The sequence below is a fragment of the Diabrotica undecimpunctata genome, unplaced genomic scaffold, assembly GCF_040954645.1.
Source record: "Diabrotica undecimpunctata isolate CICGRU unplaced genomic scaffold, icDiaUnde3 ctg00002859.1, whole genome shotgun sequence".
NCBI lineage: Eukaryota > Metazoa > Arthropoda > Insecta > Coleoptera > Chrysomelidae > Diabrotica > Diabrotica undecimpunctata.
This window is the reverse complement of record NW_027314061.1, coordinates 1-17888: the sequence shown is the minus strand read 5'-3', so window position 1 is coordinate 17888 and position 17888 is coordinate 1. Positions and strand designations below refer to the sequence as shown.

At 36.1% G+C, this 17888-nt stretch overlaps 1 protein-coding gene across 1 annotated transcript; it reads right to left on the bottom strand.

Moving 5' to 3' along the window:
- Positions 1-169: 169 nt before the first annotated feature.
- LOC140432111 (N-sulphoglucosamine sulphohydrolase-like) lies at positions 170-16317 on the bottom strand (the record flags this gene model as incomplete). Its single annotated transcript, XM_072519949.1, is given in 5 exon segments — positions 170-439; positions 442-495; positions 10482-10720; positions 12738-12882; positions 16181-16317. Coding segments are annotated over 5 exon segments (845 nt in total), but the record flags the coding sequence as incomplete, so codon positions are not given.
- Between the last annotated feature and the right edge of the window lie 1571 nt (positions 16318-17888).

The window sequence follows — 17888 nt, the reverse complement described above, 5'->3', positions numbered from 1 at the left end:
CGCTATCGCTCAGAGTGAAGCGACTAGAGAGAGAAGTAATTGATTATCATCTTCCACATTTAAGAGTTTCAAATACGTTGAAATCTTATATCTTATTTACAAAAATCTTATAAAATTTAATGTTTAAAATAAAATGTTTTAAAATGAAACGGAAATTTTTTAAAATTACCTTTAATCAAAAGTGGCAACAATGATTTTCCTGTCAAGTAATCGAATTTCTTCCCAACTGTGTTTTCTTCAATATTATTCTCATCTTTAATTCCATACCAATCTAATAATGTAGGAACGATATCTAGCAAACTGGCTAATGAATTGGTCACTTGATTTCTTCTCTCTTTATGTAACGGAGAAGAAATTAGCAGTGGTTCCGCCACGCCGGAATCGTACAAATTGGTTCTTCCATTTGGAAATGGTATTCCGTTGTCACTCGAGTATATTATAAGGTATTGTCATAATGACCAGATTTTTTTAATTCATCAATAATAAGACCAACACCTAAAAATATCCAAAACTTTCACTACAAAAATATAATGTATGGTATAATAGATATGTAAAATACATTTTAATAGCATTATATAGTAAGTGTGGATGATGTATAGAGCTGTGTAAAGAATTAAAGGATTTATTTTGGCTAGCAAATATTAGTGGGTAATCCAGATTTATTATTCAATCTCTCTTAATTATCTTATAATCTCTTAAATGGATGGTAAAATTATACAAAAATAGGAATACACCAATTCTGCAATATGAAGATTTGATGTTTGTAGCGTTGCCAGATTTACCACCCTGTATATTGTACCTTTATCGAAATCTTTACTTGAATACCAGTTCAATCGTATATAATACGTTCGATTTCATGTAGTCAGAAACATCTTAAAAAGATAAACAAAAGCTTAAAAACGTCTCAATCAATTTTTTTATTCAAACTATGTACAATTAAAATTTGAAACATATTAATTAAAAGTTTACTACATTGCTAAATTTAATGTCTACCTAATCAAGTGTTCAAACGAAAAGCCTATCTATCTGAAAGACCATATTATTCGGTGGAAGAGTTTCTTAACGAATAACTAAGAAATTTTACAGTACGTTTAGGTACAAGCAACTAAATAAAGTATATCACATGCAGCAGCTTAAACTTATTCGTAAACTAGTTCGTAAGGTTTTATTATGCAATTTGAAATTTACTCAAATTTTGCAATGGAGTATATTGTTGTGAATTTATTAAAAGGTTCAATATTTATAACACTTACGGATTTAATTTATTTCTTTATTTATATTAACTTATCTGACAATAATTTATTATATCCGTACGTAACAAAATTCGCGAGCGCGGGTCTTGAGAATTAACTGTCCCTTCCAAATAAAGTTCCGTTATTATATACCAGTGCCGTTTATCTCGAAAAATCTAAAACCTTCGATGGCGAAACGGTAAAGGCAAACTGGATTTCCCTCGCATCGGTTCTGGAAGGTCGCTCAGGTAAATCGAGGCCTCTCGTAAACTCTACAACATATTAGAATAAAAACATGTTTACAGGTTAAAACTATGACTCATATTTTTACGTAACATTGCCCCCCTCTCAAAAGATGGTTCCTCCTTAACCTTGTCGGGGCTAGAACTGGAACAGTATGCTGGTATCGGCAACTGGACCCTCTTTTACAACTTCCAGTTGTATAAAAATGACAAGGGACGGTTTTCTCTCCGCACCAGTAACTATGCGGATTGCAACAGACTAACACCTGGACTTCGGTGTCTTTAAAGATCTCCTCCACCATATTTCGTTTAACCCTCCAATCTAATTGGCGGCACTCCAACTTTGACATGGCTAACTTTTGCACGTCGGACTCTAGTACGTGCTCTCCTCAATTGAAGTAAGGCTTCCCATACATCTCGGTAGGTAGGTTGGTCACAGGCAGTGTCTTTTGTTACCAGGTAGAAAAGGTAACGTGATGCATCTTGGAATTTCAAGGTTTTACCGGGAGCTGGCACCTGGCACTGAAGTTCTGCAACTCGACCAAACTTCCTTCGAAAGACGGATGCCAACCCCTGGTGCGTCTTTGATACTGGCCGGGATGGTAAGGGCCAGCGAGTAGTCATCGGAGAGCGCGAGTAGATCTTGCTTTTCTTCAGTGGTAACACCATGTCTTGCTTTACACGGTACCTCCATAGGCACCCATGAATTACCTCAAACGTGAGGTCAGACACGTCTTGGACTTGGTTTACCTCCACTTCTTCATCTACGTCGTGGTCACCTTCAAAAGACGCCAGCCGGTTATGGTGTACTATCATCGGCTTTCCCCTCGGAATCTTGCTTATTCGGTAGATGACATCGTTGATCTTCTCCATAATTAGGTATGGGCCTTCCCAAAACTGCTGCAATTTGGGAGAACAACCTTTTCGCTTCTTGGGATTATACAGCCATACTTTGTCGTTCTTCTTAAAGCAACCCTTTTCGGCTTGTGTATCGTACCGTTTCTTCATTCTGTCGCTAGCGATCTGAAGGTGGGAACGGACCAACTCATGTACATCGTCCATTCTTCTTCGTAATTCGATCACATAATCTTCACCTGCTACATCTTCTCCAGGTTTACATCCAAACTCGAGATCACAAGGTAGTCGCATTTCGCGTCCGAATAGGACTTTGGCTGGTGTCTGGCCTGTTGATTCGTTAACAGCAGATCTGTAGGCCATTGTGAAGAACGGAAGGTATTGGTCCCAGTCTCGCTGATGATCGGACACCATCTTTGTCAAATACTTGCCGACTGTCCTATTCATATCGTTCTACCATACCATCCGATTGCGGATGATACGCGGTAGTTCTTGTTTTCTTCATGCCTAGTCTATCACATATTCCTTGGAATAGATCGCTTTCGAAGTTCCTGCCTTGGTCACTATGGATCTCCAAAGGCACGCACTCCAAATCGGCTGATATATTCTTGGATCAACTTATCTGCAACGGTGGCGGCCTTCTGGTCTGGAAGTGCGTAAATCTCGACCCACTTAGTGAAGTAATCCATTACTACCAGCATGTACTTGCCTCCGTTTTCACTTTCTGGAAATGGCCCAGCGATGTCCAAAGCTATTCTTTCAAACGGGCTTCCAACATTATATTGTCTCATAGGAGCTCTCCTTTTTCGGTAAGGCCCGTTACTCGTGGCACAAATAGTACATTTCTTACACCAGTCTTTTACATCGTCGGAACTGTTCATCCAATAAAACCGTTCCCGAATTCGCTGAAGGGTTTTCCTTACACCAAAATGCCCCTCCCGATGGGACTGTCGTGTAACTGACGAAGTACTTCCGCTATTCTGCTCTTTGGGATCACCAACTGTCTTCTCTTTTCCGAACCGTCATCATTTTCCAGGACTCGTTTGAGCAAGCCATCTTCGATGATAAATGAGTCCCACTGGGCCCAATACGTCTTAACTACTGAGCATAGGTTTGATATTTCCTGCCAAGGTGGTCGACGGTTTTCCTCTTTCCATTTTCGGATTTTCTGTATAACTGGATCTCTCTCTTGTTCTTACCCTTATCTTAGTAGGCGTCCAGTCGTCGTTGACAATCGTCGTTCTTAGCACTGCTGCTTCCTTGGATTCCGTTTTGTTGCAGTGGGAACACTCTGCTGGGCATGGCCTTCTGGAAAGAGAATCAGCGTTTCTGTGGCTAACTCCGGCCCGGTGCTCAATCTTGAAATCGTATTCTTGAAGTCGTTCGATCCACCTGGCTATCTGACCCTCTGGATTCTTAAACTGCATCAACCACTTAAGGGCGGCATGGTCGGTTCGGATTAGAAACTTTCTGCCATAGAGGTATTGATAGAAGTGCTCTACTGATTTCACTACTGCCAGAAGTTCTCTTCTCGTGACGCAATAATTCCGTTCAGGTTTTGAAAGAACTTTACTAAAATATCCGAGAACTCGTTCCTGTCCTCCTTGAATCTGAGACAGCACTCCTCCAATTCCCACATTACTTGCGTCTGTATCTAAGATGAACTCTCCTTCTGGCAGTGGATACCCTAAAATTGGTGCTGTTATTAAATGCTTTTTCAACGTTTCAAAGGCATTTTGGCAGTCTATATCCCAGCGGTATTCTCTTGCTTCCTCTGTAAGTTCGCGTTAATGGCTTAGCGATATCTGCAAACTTCTTAATAAACCTCCGGTAGTAAGTACATAGTCCAAGAAAACTTCTCACTTGATGTTTGTCAGTTGGTTTTTGGCCATTCCTTAATGGAATCGATTTTTCCCTTATCCACGGCCACTCCTTCTTTACTGACTATATGACCCAGATAATTGACTTTACCTTGAAATAGCTGGCACTTCTTGGGGTTTAGCATCAATTGGGCAGCTTTAAGTCGATTAAAAACGTTTTCTAAATTCCTCAAATGATCTTCGAATGTCTCCCCCAAGACGATTATGTCATCTAAATAAACCAGGCATGTTTTCCAAGATAACCCTCTCAACACATTTTCCATAAGCCTCTCAAATGTCGCAGGAGCATTACAGAGTCCAAATGGCATAACGTTGAATTGCCACAATCCAGATCCTGTGGTGAAGGCTGTCTTTTCTTTATCTACTGGGTCCATTTCTACCTGCCAGTATCCAGACTTCAAATCCAAAGTAGAAAACAATTTACTTCCAGCCAATGTGTCCAATGTGTCATCGATCCGAGGCAGAGGATAACTATCTTTCTTGGTAACGTTGTTCAGCAAACGGTAATCCACACAGAACCTCGTCGTTCCGTCTTTCTTCTTAACCAGGACCACCGGAGAGACCCATGGGCTCGTAGAAGGTTCTATCACCCCGTCTTTCTTCATTTCCTGAACAATCGTTTCAGCTTCCTCTCTTTTCGCCTGTGGTAATCGTCGAGCTGTTTGACGAATTGGCTTAGCATTACCAGTATCAATTTTATGCTTAACAACCGTAGTTCTTCCCGTCTTTCCTCCTTTCGGTACGAAAATATCACGATACTGCCGAAGAAATTCCCTTAATTTCCTTTTCTCCATCTGATTTAGAGACTGTCCTGCAACTGCAACCATTTGGTCGAATTTGTCGTTGGAATTATCAGATGTTGTCGCCTGACGGATTATGGATGTCACAGGTACACAAGTTCCTACTTTTGTCTCTTTCTTTATGGTCACTGGGTAGTCGTTGACATTGATAAGTCTCACAGGAATTTCTTTAGCCGAAGTCACCAATTCCTTTCCAATTATGATTCCACGGCCAACCTCATCGTCGTGGTTCCAAGGCTCCATCATAACAGGTCTCCCTTCGTCTACAATTCCCTGTAGTCGCGCTACTATGATCGTTTCGCTTCTCGCAGGCACGACTGTATCTTCTGTAATGGCTGCTTGCACAGTGTTGTCATTATGTGGATGAAGAAATACCTCCTCGTTGCCAACTTTGATTACCTTCCTACTGCCTACTAATCCAATTGGAATCCATGCATATTCATTACGTCCATTCCTAATATAACATCCTCTTCGATGTCAGCAACTATAACAGTATGGACGAACTTTTCTGCTCCAATTCCCAATTGTACCTGGATTTCTCCATGAATGTTGGCATTTTCACCTGTAGCGGTCCGAAGTCGCAACCTCGTTGGTAACAGTTTCTTACGGCTGTTTATAACTGTTGGACGTATAATGGTTCTGGTCGCTCCGGTATCCACCAACAACGTATGTCTTTTACCATTTATTTCTCCATCTACATATACACTATCTTTACGACATTTCAAAGAAGCTATTAGTATAAGAGGGTCTTTGGAAAAGTTCCGGGTCGAAGCTGCTCCCCTAAAGCCAACTCGTTCTGGTTTTCCTGATGGTGAGTTTCTTGATTTTATGGTCTTCGTTTTCTTGCATGTAATAATTTTCATCATATTAACGAGCTGGTCAAGTTTATCTTCATCTCCTTCCTCTTTTACAGTCCTAACTTTACTGTATCCTCCAGAGGCCTGCGTAGCTGACTCGTATTCGAGGGCGGCGGATAAGACATCAACCAGCGTCTTGTGACGAGCTAATCGTAGTGTTCTCTGCATTTCATGATCACGAAGACCATCAATAAACGTTTGAACGGCCAATTTTTCCATCATGTCTTCGGGAGCTGTTGGATAAGCATATCGTACTAATCTGGCAATATCTACCTCATATTCTTGAAGAGCCTCATCTTTCTTCTGTCTACGATTTTTAAGCTGTGACTGATATACATGCTCCAAATGTTCGTGGCCATATCGCATATTTAACCTCTTCTTCAGTTGTTCGAAATCATCGGTCTCCTCTACGGCTATGGTCTGAAGCACATCTAAGGCATCTCCTCGAAGGGCGATAGTCAGGTTTACAGCCTTTTCTTTTTCAGACCATCCATTTGCTCTTGCGGCTGACTCGAACTGTTTCATGTAGTTGTTCCATGATGATTTTCCGTCGAAAGTTGGGACTTTAACATGAATAGAACCTCCACTTCCTTCAAATTTCGGCCGTGTCTCCAACTTAAATTTCGTCTCGTCTTCTTTTATCTCCACTGTAGTCGGATTGTTACCTCTCTCTGCTGTCCCTGTTTCTTCCATCTTCCTTTCCATCTCTTTAATCTTTTCTTCGAAGGCCAACTTATCGGCAGCAACTTGGTTTTTTAACGAAGATATTCTATCGTCCAGGGCAGACATCTCAGAAGTGACTTTAGAGATTTCTGAAGAGATGTTAGCAGAAACTTTGCTTTCCAGGGAAGAAATCTCGTTAGAAACTTTGCTTTCTAAAGAAGCGATGTCGCCGGAAACTTTCGAAATATCGCCAGAAACTTTGTTCTCTAATGATGCGATGTCACCAGAAACTTTGGCTACATCACCAGAAACTTTGGCCACATCACCAGAAACTTTGGCTACATCACCAGAAACTTTGGCTACATCACCAGAAACTTTCGAAATCGACGAGAGGACAGCATCTTCAAATATATAAGTCTCTGGATCTAGTCCTTCTTCTAGCAAAGCGTTCTTTAGTCGTTGGACTAACTCAGCCTTTTTTCCGGTAGAAGCTAATTCTCTGTCTTCAAGATGTCTTCTTAAATTAGTCACTGTCAGCTCATAAATCGTCGTCATTTTCACAATTTACAAATATTCACTTGTATTATTATTATAAGTCTAATTTATGTTCGATCTCACTTCTGGCACCATTTGTTGTGAATTTATTAAAAGGTTCAATATTTATAACACTTACGGATTTAATTTATTTCTTTATTTATATTAACTTATCTGACAATAATTTATTATATCCGTACGTAACAAATTCGCGAGCGCGGGTCTTGAGAATTAACTGTCCCTTCCAAATAAAGTTCCGTTATTATATACCAGTGCCGTTATCTCGAAAAATCTAAAACCTTCGATGGCGAAACGGTAAAGGCAAACTGGATTTCCCTCGCATCGGTTCTGGAAGGTCGCTCAGGTAAATCGAGGCCTCTCGTAAACTCTACAACATATTAGAATAAAAACATGTTTACAGGTTAAAACTATGACTCATATTTTTACGTAACAATATATTTTATTATCTTTTATTTTGTGATTCTCTGATATTGATCATTTATGTAATTTTAGTAAATTTTAATTGTTATTGTTATTTCTTTTGACTTTTTGTAAGCTTTGTCCATAAAATTGTACAATTTTCAGTGACAATAAAGCATATTTCTATTCTATAGTACACATTAAATAATTGTGACAACAGCACACATCCCTGTCTGACTCCTCTTTGAATTTCTGCTTGGTTTTGTTGCACTATCTTCCACCCTTACGACCGCTATTTGATTGTAGTATATATTTTTGATTAAATTAATATCCTTTGAATCTTTTTTTTTTCGTCTTTATAGAGGGGGGGTCTGGAATCTTCAAAATACATCTCAGTCCAGGACGCCGCCTGACTAACTTTAGTGCAGGATTCGTTCTTCGTACTCCCGGCGATAGAGGTACTTTAACATGCCCTCTCGTCGCCGAGTCTACGCCGAACGCCTACCTGCTAAACCAGACCCTCTACCAGAATCACTACCTTTATTTATTCATTCTCCATTCATACACATCCACACTCTATTCATCAGCAAGGAGGCTCCCTGTCTCGTTCCAGGTAGCGCGTAGAAGACACTCATCGCTCCTAGTTCGGCATCATTCCCAGATGGGCATTTCCTCCTTCCCCACAGTCTGATTTACGCATTCTAACTCATACAGTGTGACCCACTTTTCTAGCTTCACCTTTCAGCATCATTCACTCTTACTTTTAGCGTTGATCCAGCAGTCTTTCTTCCTCTTCTTTTTTCTTGATCACTGCACGGATATAGCTGTGTATGTTAGTCCAAACTAATTTATTTTCAATCATTCTCTCAATAATTTCTCTCACTGTAACAAAATTCACACCTGTCTCTCTCTCCATTCTGTTCCTTTCCACTATCCATCTGCTGCAATCTAACATCGTATGTGTCACAGTGTCCGAGTATCCACAGTATAGGCATTCATCTGTATCAGCCTTTCCGATCCTATAGAGGTAGGCCCTAAAACACCCGTGTCCTGTGAGCACCTGCGTCAGGAAATAATTCGGTCGCCTGTGGCCACAGTCCAACCAATCTCTTATGTTCGGGATCAGCATTTTCGTCCACTGTGCCACATCTTCCGTGTTGTTCCATTCTTCTTGCCATCTTTCAACTGACCTTTCCCTTTCCTGTCTTCTCTCGGCCACAGTAAGGTTTGGACTTCTTCTCTCATAAAGCTCTTTTCTTTCCACCGTCAAAACATGCAACGGAACACATCCAGTGATGGTCCATAAGGCTGCCGCAGACACAGTCCTGTAGGCGCATGCCACTCGCAACAGACTTGTTCTGTCTACTCGTGTCATGAGACTCCTATAGACCGTTATCTCTACCGCCTCGCTCCAGACTGGTGCCGCGTAGGGGACGATCGACTGTACAACACCGTGTAAGACCCTCCTCCTTTCGGATTTGGGATGTATTCTTGGAATCTAGGTGTAAGTGTTTCAATGCATGTATGAGTTTACCCTGTTGAACTCTGTCAAACGCTTTTTGAAAATTTATATAACATATGAATAGGTTTTTATATATTCCCTGTATTTTGTAATAGTACCGTCATTACGCACAATGCCTCTCTTGTTCCCATTCCACCTCTAAATCCAAACTGTGTGTTGTCTAATTGTTCTTCACACTTTTTATATATGTATATACGCTGTTGAATGACGTTGAGTAGTATTTTTAAAGTGTGACTCATGAGGCTAATTAATTAGTATTCATCGCAAGATTTAGGATTATTTTTCTTGGGTAAGGGTAAAAAGATAGATTTTAACCATTCATCAGGAATTTGAGCATCGTTGTATATTTTATTAAATAATTTAGTTAGATACTCTATATTTTCGTCATTCAGGATTTTTAATAAAGAATATTTTTCGTCAATCACGACGAAGAAATACTTCATAGTTAAAGAACCTGGGAGATTGGTATGGTATTGATACAAGCGTGCTATTTAGGGTGGCAGTGAATAAAATTAAGATACTTATGATGGTAACCAACGTTCTGAAAGGACATGGTACAAGAAGAAGAAAGATGTTTAATATTTTTACTGGAATTTCATCAGGACCTGGCGCTTTACCACTTTCATATGATGACTAACAACGATTTAATCGAGAATAGTGAATCGATGCGAAGAACCGTTTTTGGTTGACGCGACTCGTGGCGCTGGTTCCGTAAATCTCGCTCGCCTCAGAATTTTACTATAGGGAAAAAAGGAATACAACGACAGTATAGAAGCTTCGCTTCAAAAAAAATGTATACCACTTGTAAACATTTTTTTATTTTCAAACCGGATTCCAAGTTGAGTTCTAGTAACAACAATTACCTGCTCTTTGTGTGTGTATATTTTAAAGATATTTTGTTTGTAAATGGACGACGTACCAATATTCAAAATCTTCATCTGCCAAAATTTTTGAAAATAAGTAAATAACTCAAAAAATATAATTTTTTGTGTATGATATTTTATAAAAATGTATTTACAATTCTATGAAGAATCTACAAAAATAGAATAATATACAAGATGCTCTATTAAACGATTATTAAAATTAATGGCAACTTTCGGATTTACTGGAAATTCTAGTTAGCCCTAAATATTTTAGACATGTAGATTATTATCTGTAAATTTGAAGATTGAAATGTGTTATTGTTCTACAGAATAGTTTTATGCTTCTCCTGTAAAATTTTGTCTTTGGCACCTAATTTTCATTGTCAATGCCTCAATTACCTAATATGCCAATCAAGTGGAACACCATGTATACAGGCATATACTTGTCATTACACAAATAAAATCGGAATTCATACTTAAATAATACCTGTCTACATTCTGAACAATTACGATGCTTCCTCCATAAATTTTAGATCTTGAGCAAAAACGCTACGAATCAGAATTATAAATAGGACAATAAATAAAACGTTTAAAAACGAAAGATTAAAATTACCTTGATCAAGTCTTGATATGGTTGTGTACTGGTGAGCTACGTCTATTCGAGCTTCAAGAGTGTTTGGAATAAAATACGGCAATTGCAGTTGTTCTGGCTGGTAGATAATAGGTTGCCAATCGGGAATCACACCCATCCCTTGTTCTCCATTACCAAATTTCTGACAGAACTCACCATATTCAGGATTAGTGTGTCCGCATCGATGTGGATCATGAAATCCGATATATAGAAAGAATGGACTGAAATAATCAAATATTTGACAACTTTGGATTCTGTGTATTTAAAGATGCCCAAAGTGGCAATATCGTAGCAAATGTACTAATAATTGATTTATTAAATTATAATTATTATATTGAAGATGTATTTCATGTCAGGTTTGTCGTTTTTTAATACGAATCATCTTCAGTATACATATTTTAAATTAAAAATTAAAATTTGGCTCTTTTTCCAAAATCTGTACATTTTCAAAATCGAAAGAATGGTATTTTCCAAACAACACTTAGCTGAGACCCTAGTATTGGGTCTAATACTATTTGATCTAATCTAATAATATGATGCTGTATGTATTATACAATATTATTACGTTCAAAATGTTTAAAGAACATTAATTATAACAAATAAATGGTCTTTCTGGATTTGTTTTACAAACAGAAATATTATTATTATATGATAAGATGACAACAATATCTACCATATGTAAAGGGCTTATCAGAAAAAATAAAAAGAATAGAAAAAAATACAACTTCACAACAACATTCAAAACAACCAATACACTGAGATCTATTCGGTCCAAAACCAAACTAAACAACATACAGTAGAGATCAAGTAAGTGTATTACCAATAAAATACCTTGCAATAATTTTTATGTGGGAGAAACCTCAAGAACACTAAGGGTTAGGATAAACGAGCATGAATTACACATCAAAAACAGATATTTCAATTAGCACAACGTACAATGGAAAGATATATCAATAGTCATAAAAAAAACAGACAGCAAAAAGAGAAGAATGAAAGAAGCAGCCCTCATCTTACTTAATGAAGAAAAATGTGAGACAAACCTATTAACAGAATGTAGCAAGCTCTGGTTCCCAAATCCAAGAGAAGAAATCATCAAGAGCAATATATCAACAATGGATTAAAAGAATTTGATATCAATCCAAGAGTACAACATCACCCTCAGAATTCCAACTTCAAACATGGCTATTTGCCTACAAGATCGAGACCGAATAAGTCACCTGTCAAATTGACTGAAACAAAGCGCCAATTGATAAACAACTGCAGTTTAAAGGTGGGTAGTGTGCTATGAGTTTAAATAACTCCTTACTTTATAATAATCTTTAGTTTTTTTAAACGATTTCCTGATTGGACAGCGGAAATTTCAAAACAAATGTAAAATGTAATTTTTATTGCAATCAATTGTGGTTTAATCTTATATAAATACAATATTTATTCTATGGGGAATATGGAAAGAGAAAAGCACTAGACAAATGGAATGGCGGTATGTCTATGGTAGGCAAAAAAATGTCAAACCTTAGAAATGCAGGCGATAAAACTCTAACAACTGTATCGGAAGAAGACATGACAAGCCTGATATAGCTAGTAGAAACTTAAAGTAAGAGATAAGATAAAAAAATATGATAGTAGGTTATTCAAACTTAAGTCCAAGTGGTTAACGAGTTGAATTATCTAGCCAAACTCTACTAAATTTTTTCACAGGCGTCTTCAAGTTTTTCAGCATATTGCAAAAGCCAATAATCATAATCTTAAGAGACCTACAATTTCGGGAAACATTGAAGGTCGCTTACCCATTCGATTGACAGGTCAAGTGCAGAAAGCCAGTGTCAAGACATTCTCTGTCCATGAGAGCAACCCAGGATAGAAGCCGATGAAAAGAGATAGTTGTTTTATTTGTACGAAATCACGACACTCATTAATGAGGAAATGATTAAAGAGAGTATAATACCAGAAATTTAAATAAAAATTTAATTAACTGTATAAGTAACCCAGGGTGAGATAATTAGTGGCAGTACTATCACCACTGATGTATGTATAGCATGATATTTAGAAAGCCAATATCTCACCAACTAAGTGGTGTGAAAACTAGTATTTAACAAGAAATACGCAGATCGACGAAGGTGCATTAAACGGAAAATTGCTATTCTTTATGTTCTTTGAAACCAACCACAAGTATCAGACTCGCTATAGAGGAAAAATAATTAATTAAATAATCTGTACCTATATGGTGTTAGTACTTACTCTGAAGTATTTAAGAATTGTCTTGCCAACAATTTAATATGAGTAATATTTCTTCCTACTTGTAATATAGAATTGTTTTCTTCCGTTTCAGCAAAATCAAATGGATACACTTCTTGTGGGCCTACATGTTTCTTACCGATAATACCTGAAATAAAAAAATTTTTTTCTTAATTATGAAAGTATTAATATAATATAATATATATATACATATATATATATATATATATATATATATATATATATATATATATATATATATATATATATATATATATATATATATATATATATATATATATATATATATATATATAAAGAGGGTGTGCCGCTGCGACCTATTGTTTCATGCATTCAGTCTCCTTTTGAAAACCTTTCAAAATATTTGAAGAACATTATTTCCAACGTAATAAATAAAAATCCACACTATTTAAAAGACGCTGATCACCTGAAATTAAAACTCAAAAATATACATTTACCTCCAAATTATAAATTAGTTTCTCTCGATGTGGTATCTTTATACACCAGTATTCCAATAGCTTTAGCGAAACACATTATTAAAAAAAAGTGGAATGAAATCAAAGCGTTCACAGACATCCCTCTAGAAGAATTTCTGCTAGCAGTCGAAACAACTTTAAAGTCAACCTATTTCCTATATAAAAACAAAATCTTCCAACAAACAGATGGATGTGCTATGGGTGCTAGCATATCCAGTGCCATCGCTCAATTAGTCATCTAGAGAAAATTGTTTTAAATAAAATAGATTTTGATATACCTTTTTCCTATCGCTATATAGATGACTGCTTGAGCGCAGCACCAGAGAATAAAATGGATATTTTACTAAATGAATTCAATAACTTTCACCAAAAACTAAAATTCACATTAGAAATTGAAAAAAATTATCAAATTAATTTTCTGGACCTGACCTTACATAGAGAAAACAGTACTATAACTATTTCATGGTACACCAAAAAAACTTCGGTCATGGTCGTCGAGATATCTGAATTTCAACTCTCATCATCCCCTGTCTCAAAAGAAATCAGTAGCTATCGGACTCGCCGATAGAGCTATTAGATTATCCGATTCTATCAATAGACCTCAGGCCATTCAAAAAGCAAAAACAGCACTAACACTTAATTCATACCCACACCACCTTATCGACAACACTTTCAAATCGCGACTGCATAAATTTTACAATAACAATAATAACAATGAAACCAACACGGTAAAGAAAAACTATATGTCTCTTCCCTATATAAAAGGTTTATCAGAACAAATTGCAAATCTTCTGTCCAAACATAATATTACGGTTGCTCATAAAGGACACAATCTTTTGAAAAAGAATTTTACAAGATTAAAAACAAAAACCCCTCTTATAAAAAGATCGCATGTTGTATATGAAATTCCCTGCTCGAATTGTGATGGAGTTTATATTGGACAAACCAGTCAGCTACTTAACTCAAGAATACGTTCCCATAAATATGACAAAAAAAAAACTCAACCGCCCTCACAAAACATGAAAACGAAAAAAAACATAAATTTGATTTTGAGAAAACCAAGATCCTGGGAAGTGAACCCAACAAGAAGACGAGAGAGCTTCTAGAGTCTATACAAATAAAAAAAAAAATAATAATGCAATAAATGATAAAAAAAAAGTCAAAAATTTGAACAAAATATATTTTAACTTAATTTAAAAACACATAAAAAGACAATCTCAGAACGCCTATGATGTTAAAATAACTGATTGTTTAAACGATAAACTAACATCAATAAACAACACATTAGATTTAAAATACATTTTACATGTAGTGACTTAGTGGGTATGTCCTATGTTTTCAATATTATATTAATTGTGACGTCTACTTGTTAGTACCGAATTTTTACATGCTTCGTAAGTCAAAAGTTTAACTTTTAAACCGTATTATGTCTGTCATAAAATGTTCTTTTCAGTCAATATTACTTCTTGAAAAAGGCATGTATTTCCTGCCGAAACGTCGAAAAAATATATGAAAATGTCTTAGTATCAAATCAAAAATTTTTTTATGAACCTAAGCCCACGAAATTCCACTAAATATATATATATATATATATATATATATATATATATATATATATATATATATATATATATATGTATATATATATATATATTGGACATTAAAATTGAAGAATCTAAATATATTAAAAGCTTTCTATTTGTAGTGTTATCTAGGCATGCAAAAAATCCCATGGACAACATACATGTCCAACGAATGTGGATAATGTGAGATAGAGTATAAAATAGAAGGAAACTCTGTGTCGAACCAAAACAACTGTTCTGTCTGCATAACTTTAAATTGTACAGATCGAACAGTCCATAAAGTGTTTCATGTATCCTCTTCCTCATTCTTTGAGCCCTTGTCAGGGCATGGTGACACTCTAAATATTGTTAGCTTGCTGTCTCCTGTGCCGTATGAACTGCTTCATGTAGGAATTTTCACACCAGAGTATTGATTTCTTCTGCCCATCGTGTTGGAGATTTTCCTCTTGGTCTTAGGCCTTCTACATTTCCTTTTACTACCAATAGTTCCGTAGTCCCCATTCTTCTGGCCATGTGAACGAAATAATTTAGGTATGCTCGGTTTATTTTTTTAATAACCTGTCTGTTATATGAAGCTCTTCCAGAATTTACAGGTTGGTTCTCTGTTCTGTCTAGGACACGCGTAGAATTTTCTGTAGACCTACATGTCGAAGGCTTCGATCTTACTTTTATCGATTTTTTTGTGAGTCCATGTTTCAGCTGTGTATATAGCAATGGGAAAAATAAGGGCATTGACCATCCCTGAGATTAGGATTCCTTGTTATTGTTCGGTCTTTCCATATTTTAATTAATTTAGCTGTTGCGGTTCAGGCCATTGCTAATCTACGTTTGATTTCTGAGAAGTTATCGTTATTGTTATTCGGGATCTCAGGGAGCCCAAGTATACAAATCTATCTACTACTTCGAAATTCACTATTTAAATGGGAATAAGCCACAATTAAAGGTTAAAGTACGTTTATTGACGTTTCAATTTCCACTTCGGAAATCGTTCTCAAAATACATTTGTAATAATATATAAGGGTATTTTGAGAAGGTATTTTGAGAACGATTTCCGAAGTGGAAATTGAAACGTCAATAAACGTACTTTAACTTTTAATTGTGGCTTATTCCCATTTAAATAGTAATTACTTTAAAATGCCACAAGAAAATAGCTTCAGAACAATATTTCGAAATTCACCACTTGTATTTGCAGCAGACTTTTAGTTGGGCCTGTTTACGATAACAATAACTCGATAACCAAGTATTCTTACAATATAATTTGTTTTCGTCTGCCTATTCATATTTGGAAAGGACGAGCTTCATCTAAGTTGTAAAGGAAGATGTTTATAAAAAAGACGAACTGTTAAATATGTAAACTTCAACTTACCTGTCCGTATTCCGTTTTGCTTTAATATATTGGATATACTGTTTACATTAGACAAGGAATTAAAGTTATGTATTCCTTGATGCAGGCCATACATGCCATTTTGATGAGATGGTGTTCCTGTCAACAGTGCAGCTCGGCTGTAATATTAAAATTTGTAAAATTAGAATGATGGACTGCAAATTTCAAAAAGATCAGCTAATAAAAATAGCAGAGTAAAGTAGTATAAAATCATTACATTTGTTTTAAACAAAATTATTGTCGTCATCACTATTTTTTTTAACTCAATCATATGCTTCTATACAAATAACGCCATTGTTTTGTTGACCATAGGTATTAAGATTTATTGCAATTCCATCTCTAGAGTATGTTTATTATAATGCTCTAAAACTAATTTTTTGGTTATTTTTTAGCTTAATACCAATACAAATAAATATTATATTAATACAAGTAAGTAAATAAATAATATGCTTTATTGTCACTGAAAATTGTACAAATATGGAAAAAGCTGATAACAATAAGACAAGAAAAAAGAAAAAAATCAGAATAAGAATCGTTTGTACTTTTAAATAAAAAAAAAAACAATAACATTCTTCCAAACTTAAACATAAAAAATACTACCTAATTAAGAACCTACAAACTTCGTAAAATGAACCTAACAAAAAATAAAAATTAAGAAAGCAGAATAATGAATTAAGGGCTCAAATATTCCACCTCCTTGTGCTAAACAGTAACCAAATCTGTCATACAGATTTCTCCTCATATTTTGGAGTAAGGCTGGTGTAATGCTTACAGAGAAATGAAGTATTTTTGCCCTTAATTCGACTAGGTTTGTGGCCCTTTCAACTGATGCCTATAAATGTTTTCTTTGAGAAAACCCCAAAAAAAGAAATCGTTAGGCGCTAAGTCACAGGATCTAGCGGGCAATTTAATTGTGCCACGTGTACTTATCAGTCGATCAGGAAACATTTGATCGAGGAAGTCAATAGTTGCTCTAGAGTTGTGAGCCGAACACCCATCCTGTTGGAAATAAACCTCCTGAAAATTAACGGGAAAGCGTCGAACTGCCGAAATGATCTCATTCTGTAAAAGTTATAAATATTTGGGTCCGTTTAGGTTTCCATCGATAAAAAATGGATCGACAATATGGTCGCCTAACATCCCAGTCCAAACATTTAACTTTTGCGGAAGCTGCGTTCGCACTGCAACACTGAGGTACTTATATTTCCGAGAATAATACCTTGCAACGGATGGATTGTGTTTTTTATGTAATGAAAATAAAGATTCGCCAAAAAATAAAATATTTTTTAAAAAGTGTACATTTTCATTCCGTTTATCTAACATAAATTCACAAAACTCAATCCGCCTAAAGTTATCTTCCAGAAACAGTTCTTGTGTTGGTTGTATCTTAAAACAGTGATACCTATTTCTTTTGAGAACACGCTGGACAGTTACAGCATTCACGTTAACTTCCCTAGCAATTTGTACACTATTGCAAGGTTCACTAGCTTCCACAAAAGCACAAATATCAATATCCCTGTTTTGACGCTCCTCATCTCATCGACAGGTCTAACACGTGGTTCATTACCTTCATGACACCTTTTACAACTGTTTACACATCCCGAAGTTTAAAAATGTTTAATGGTATTTTTAAGTGTTGTAACACTTGGTGAGGGTCTATTTTCAAAGACAATAAACTCTGAGATAGCGC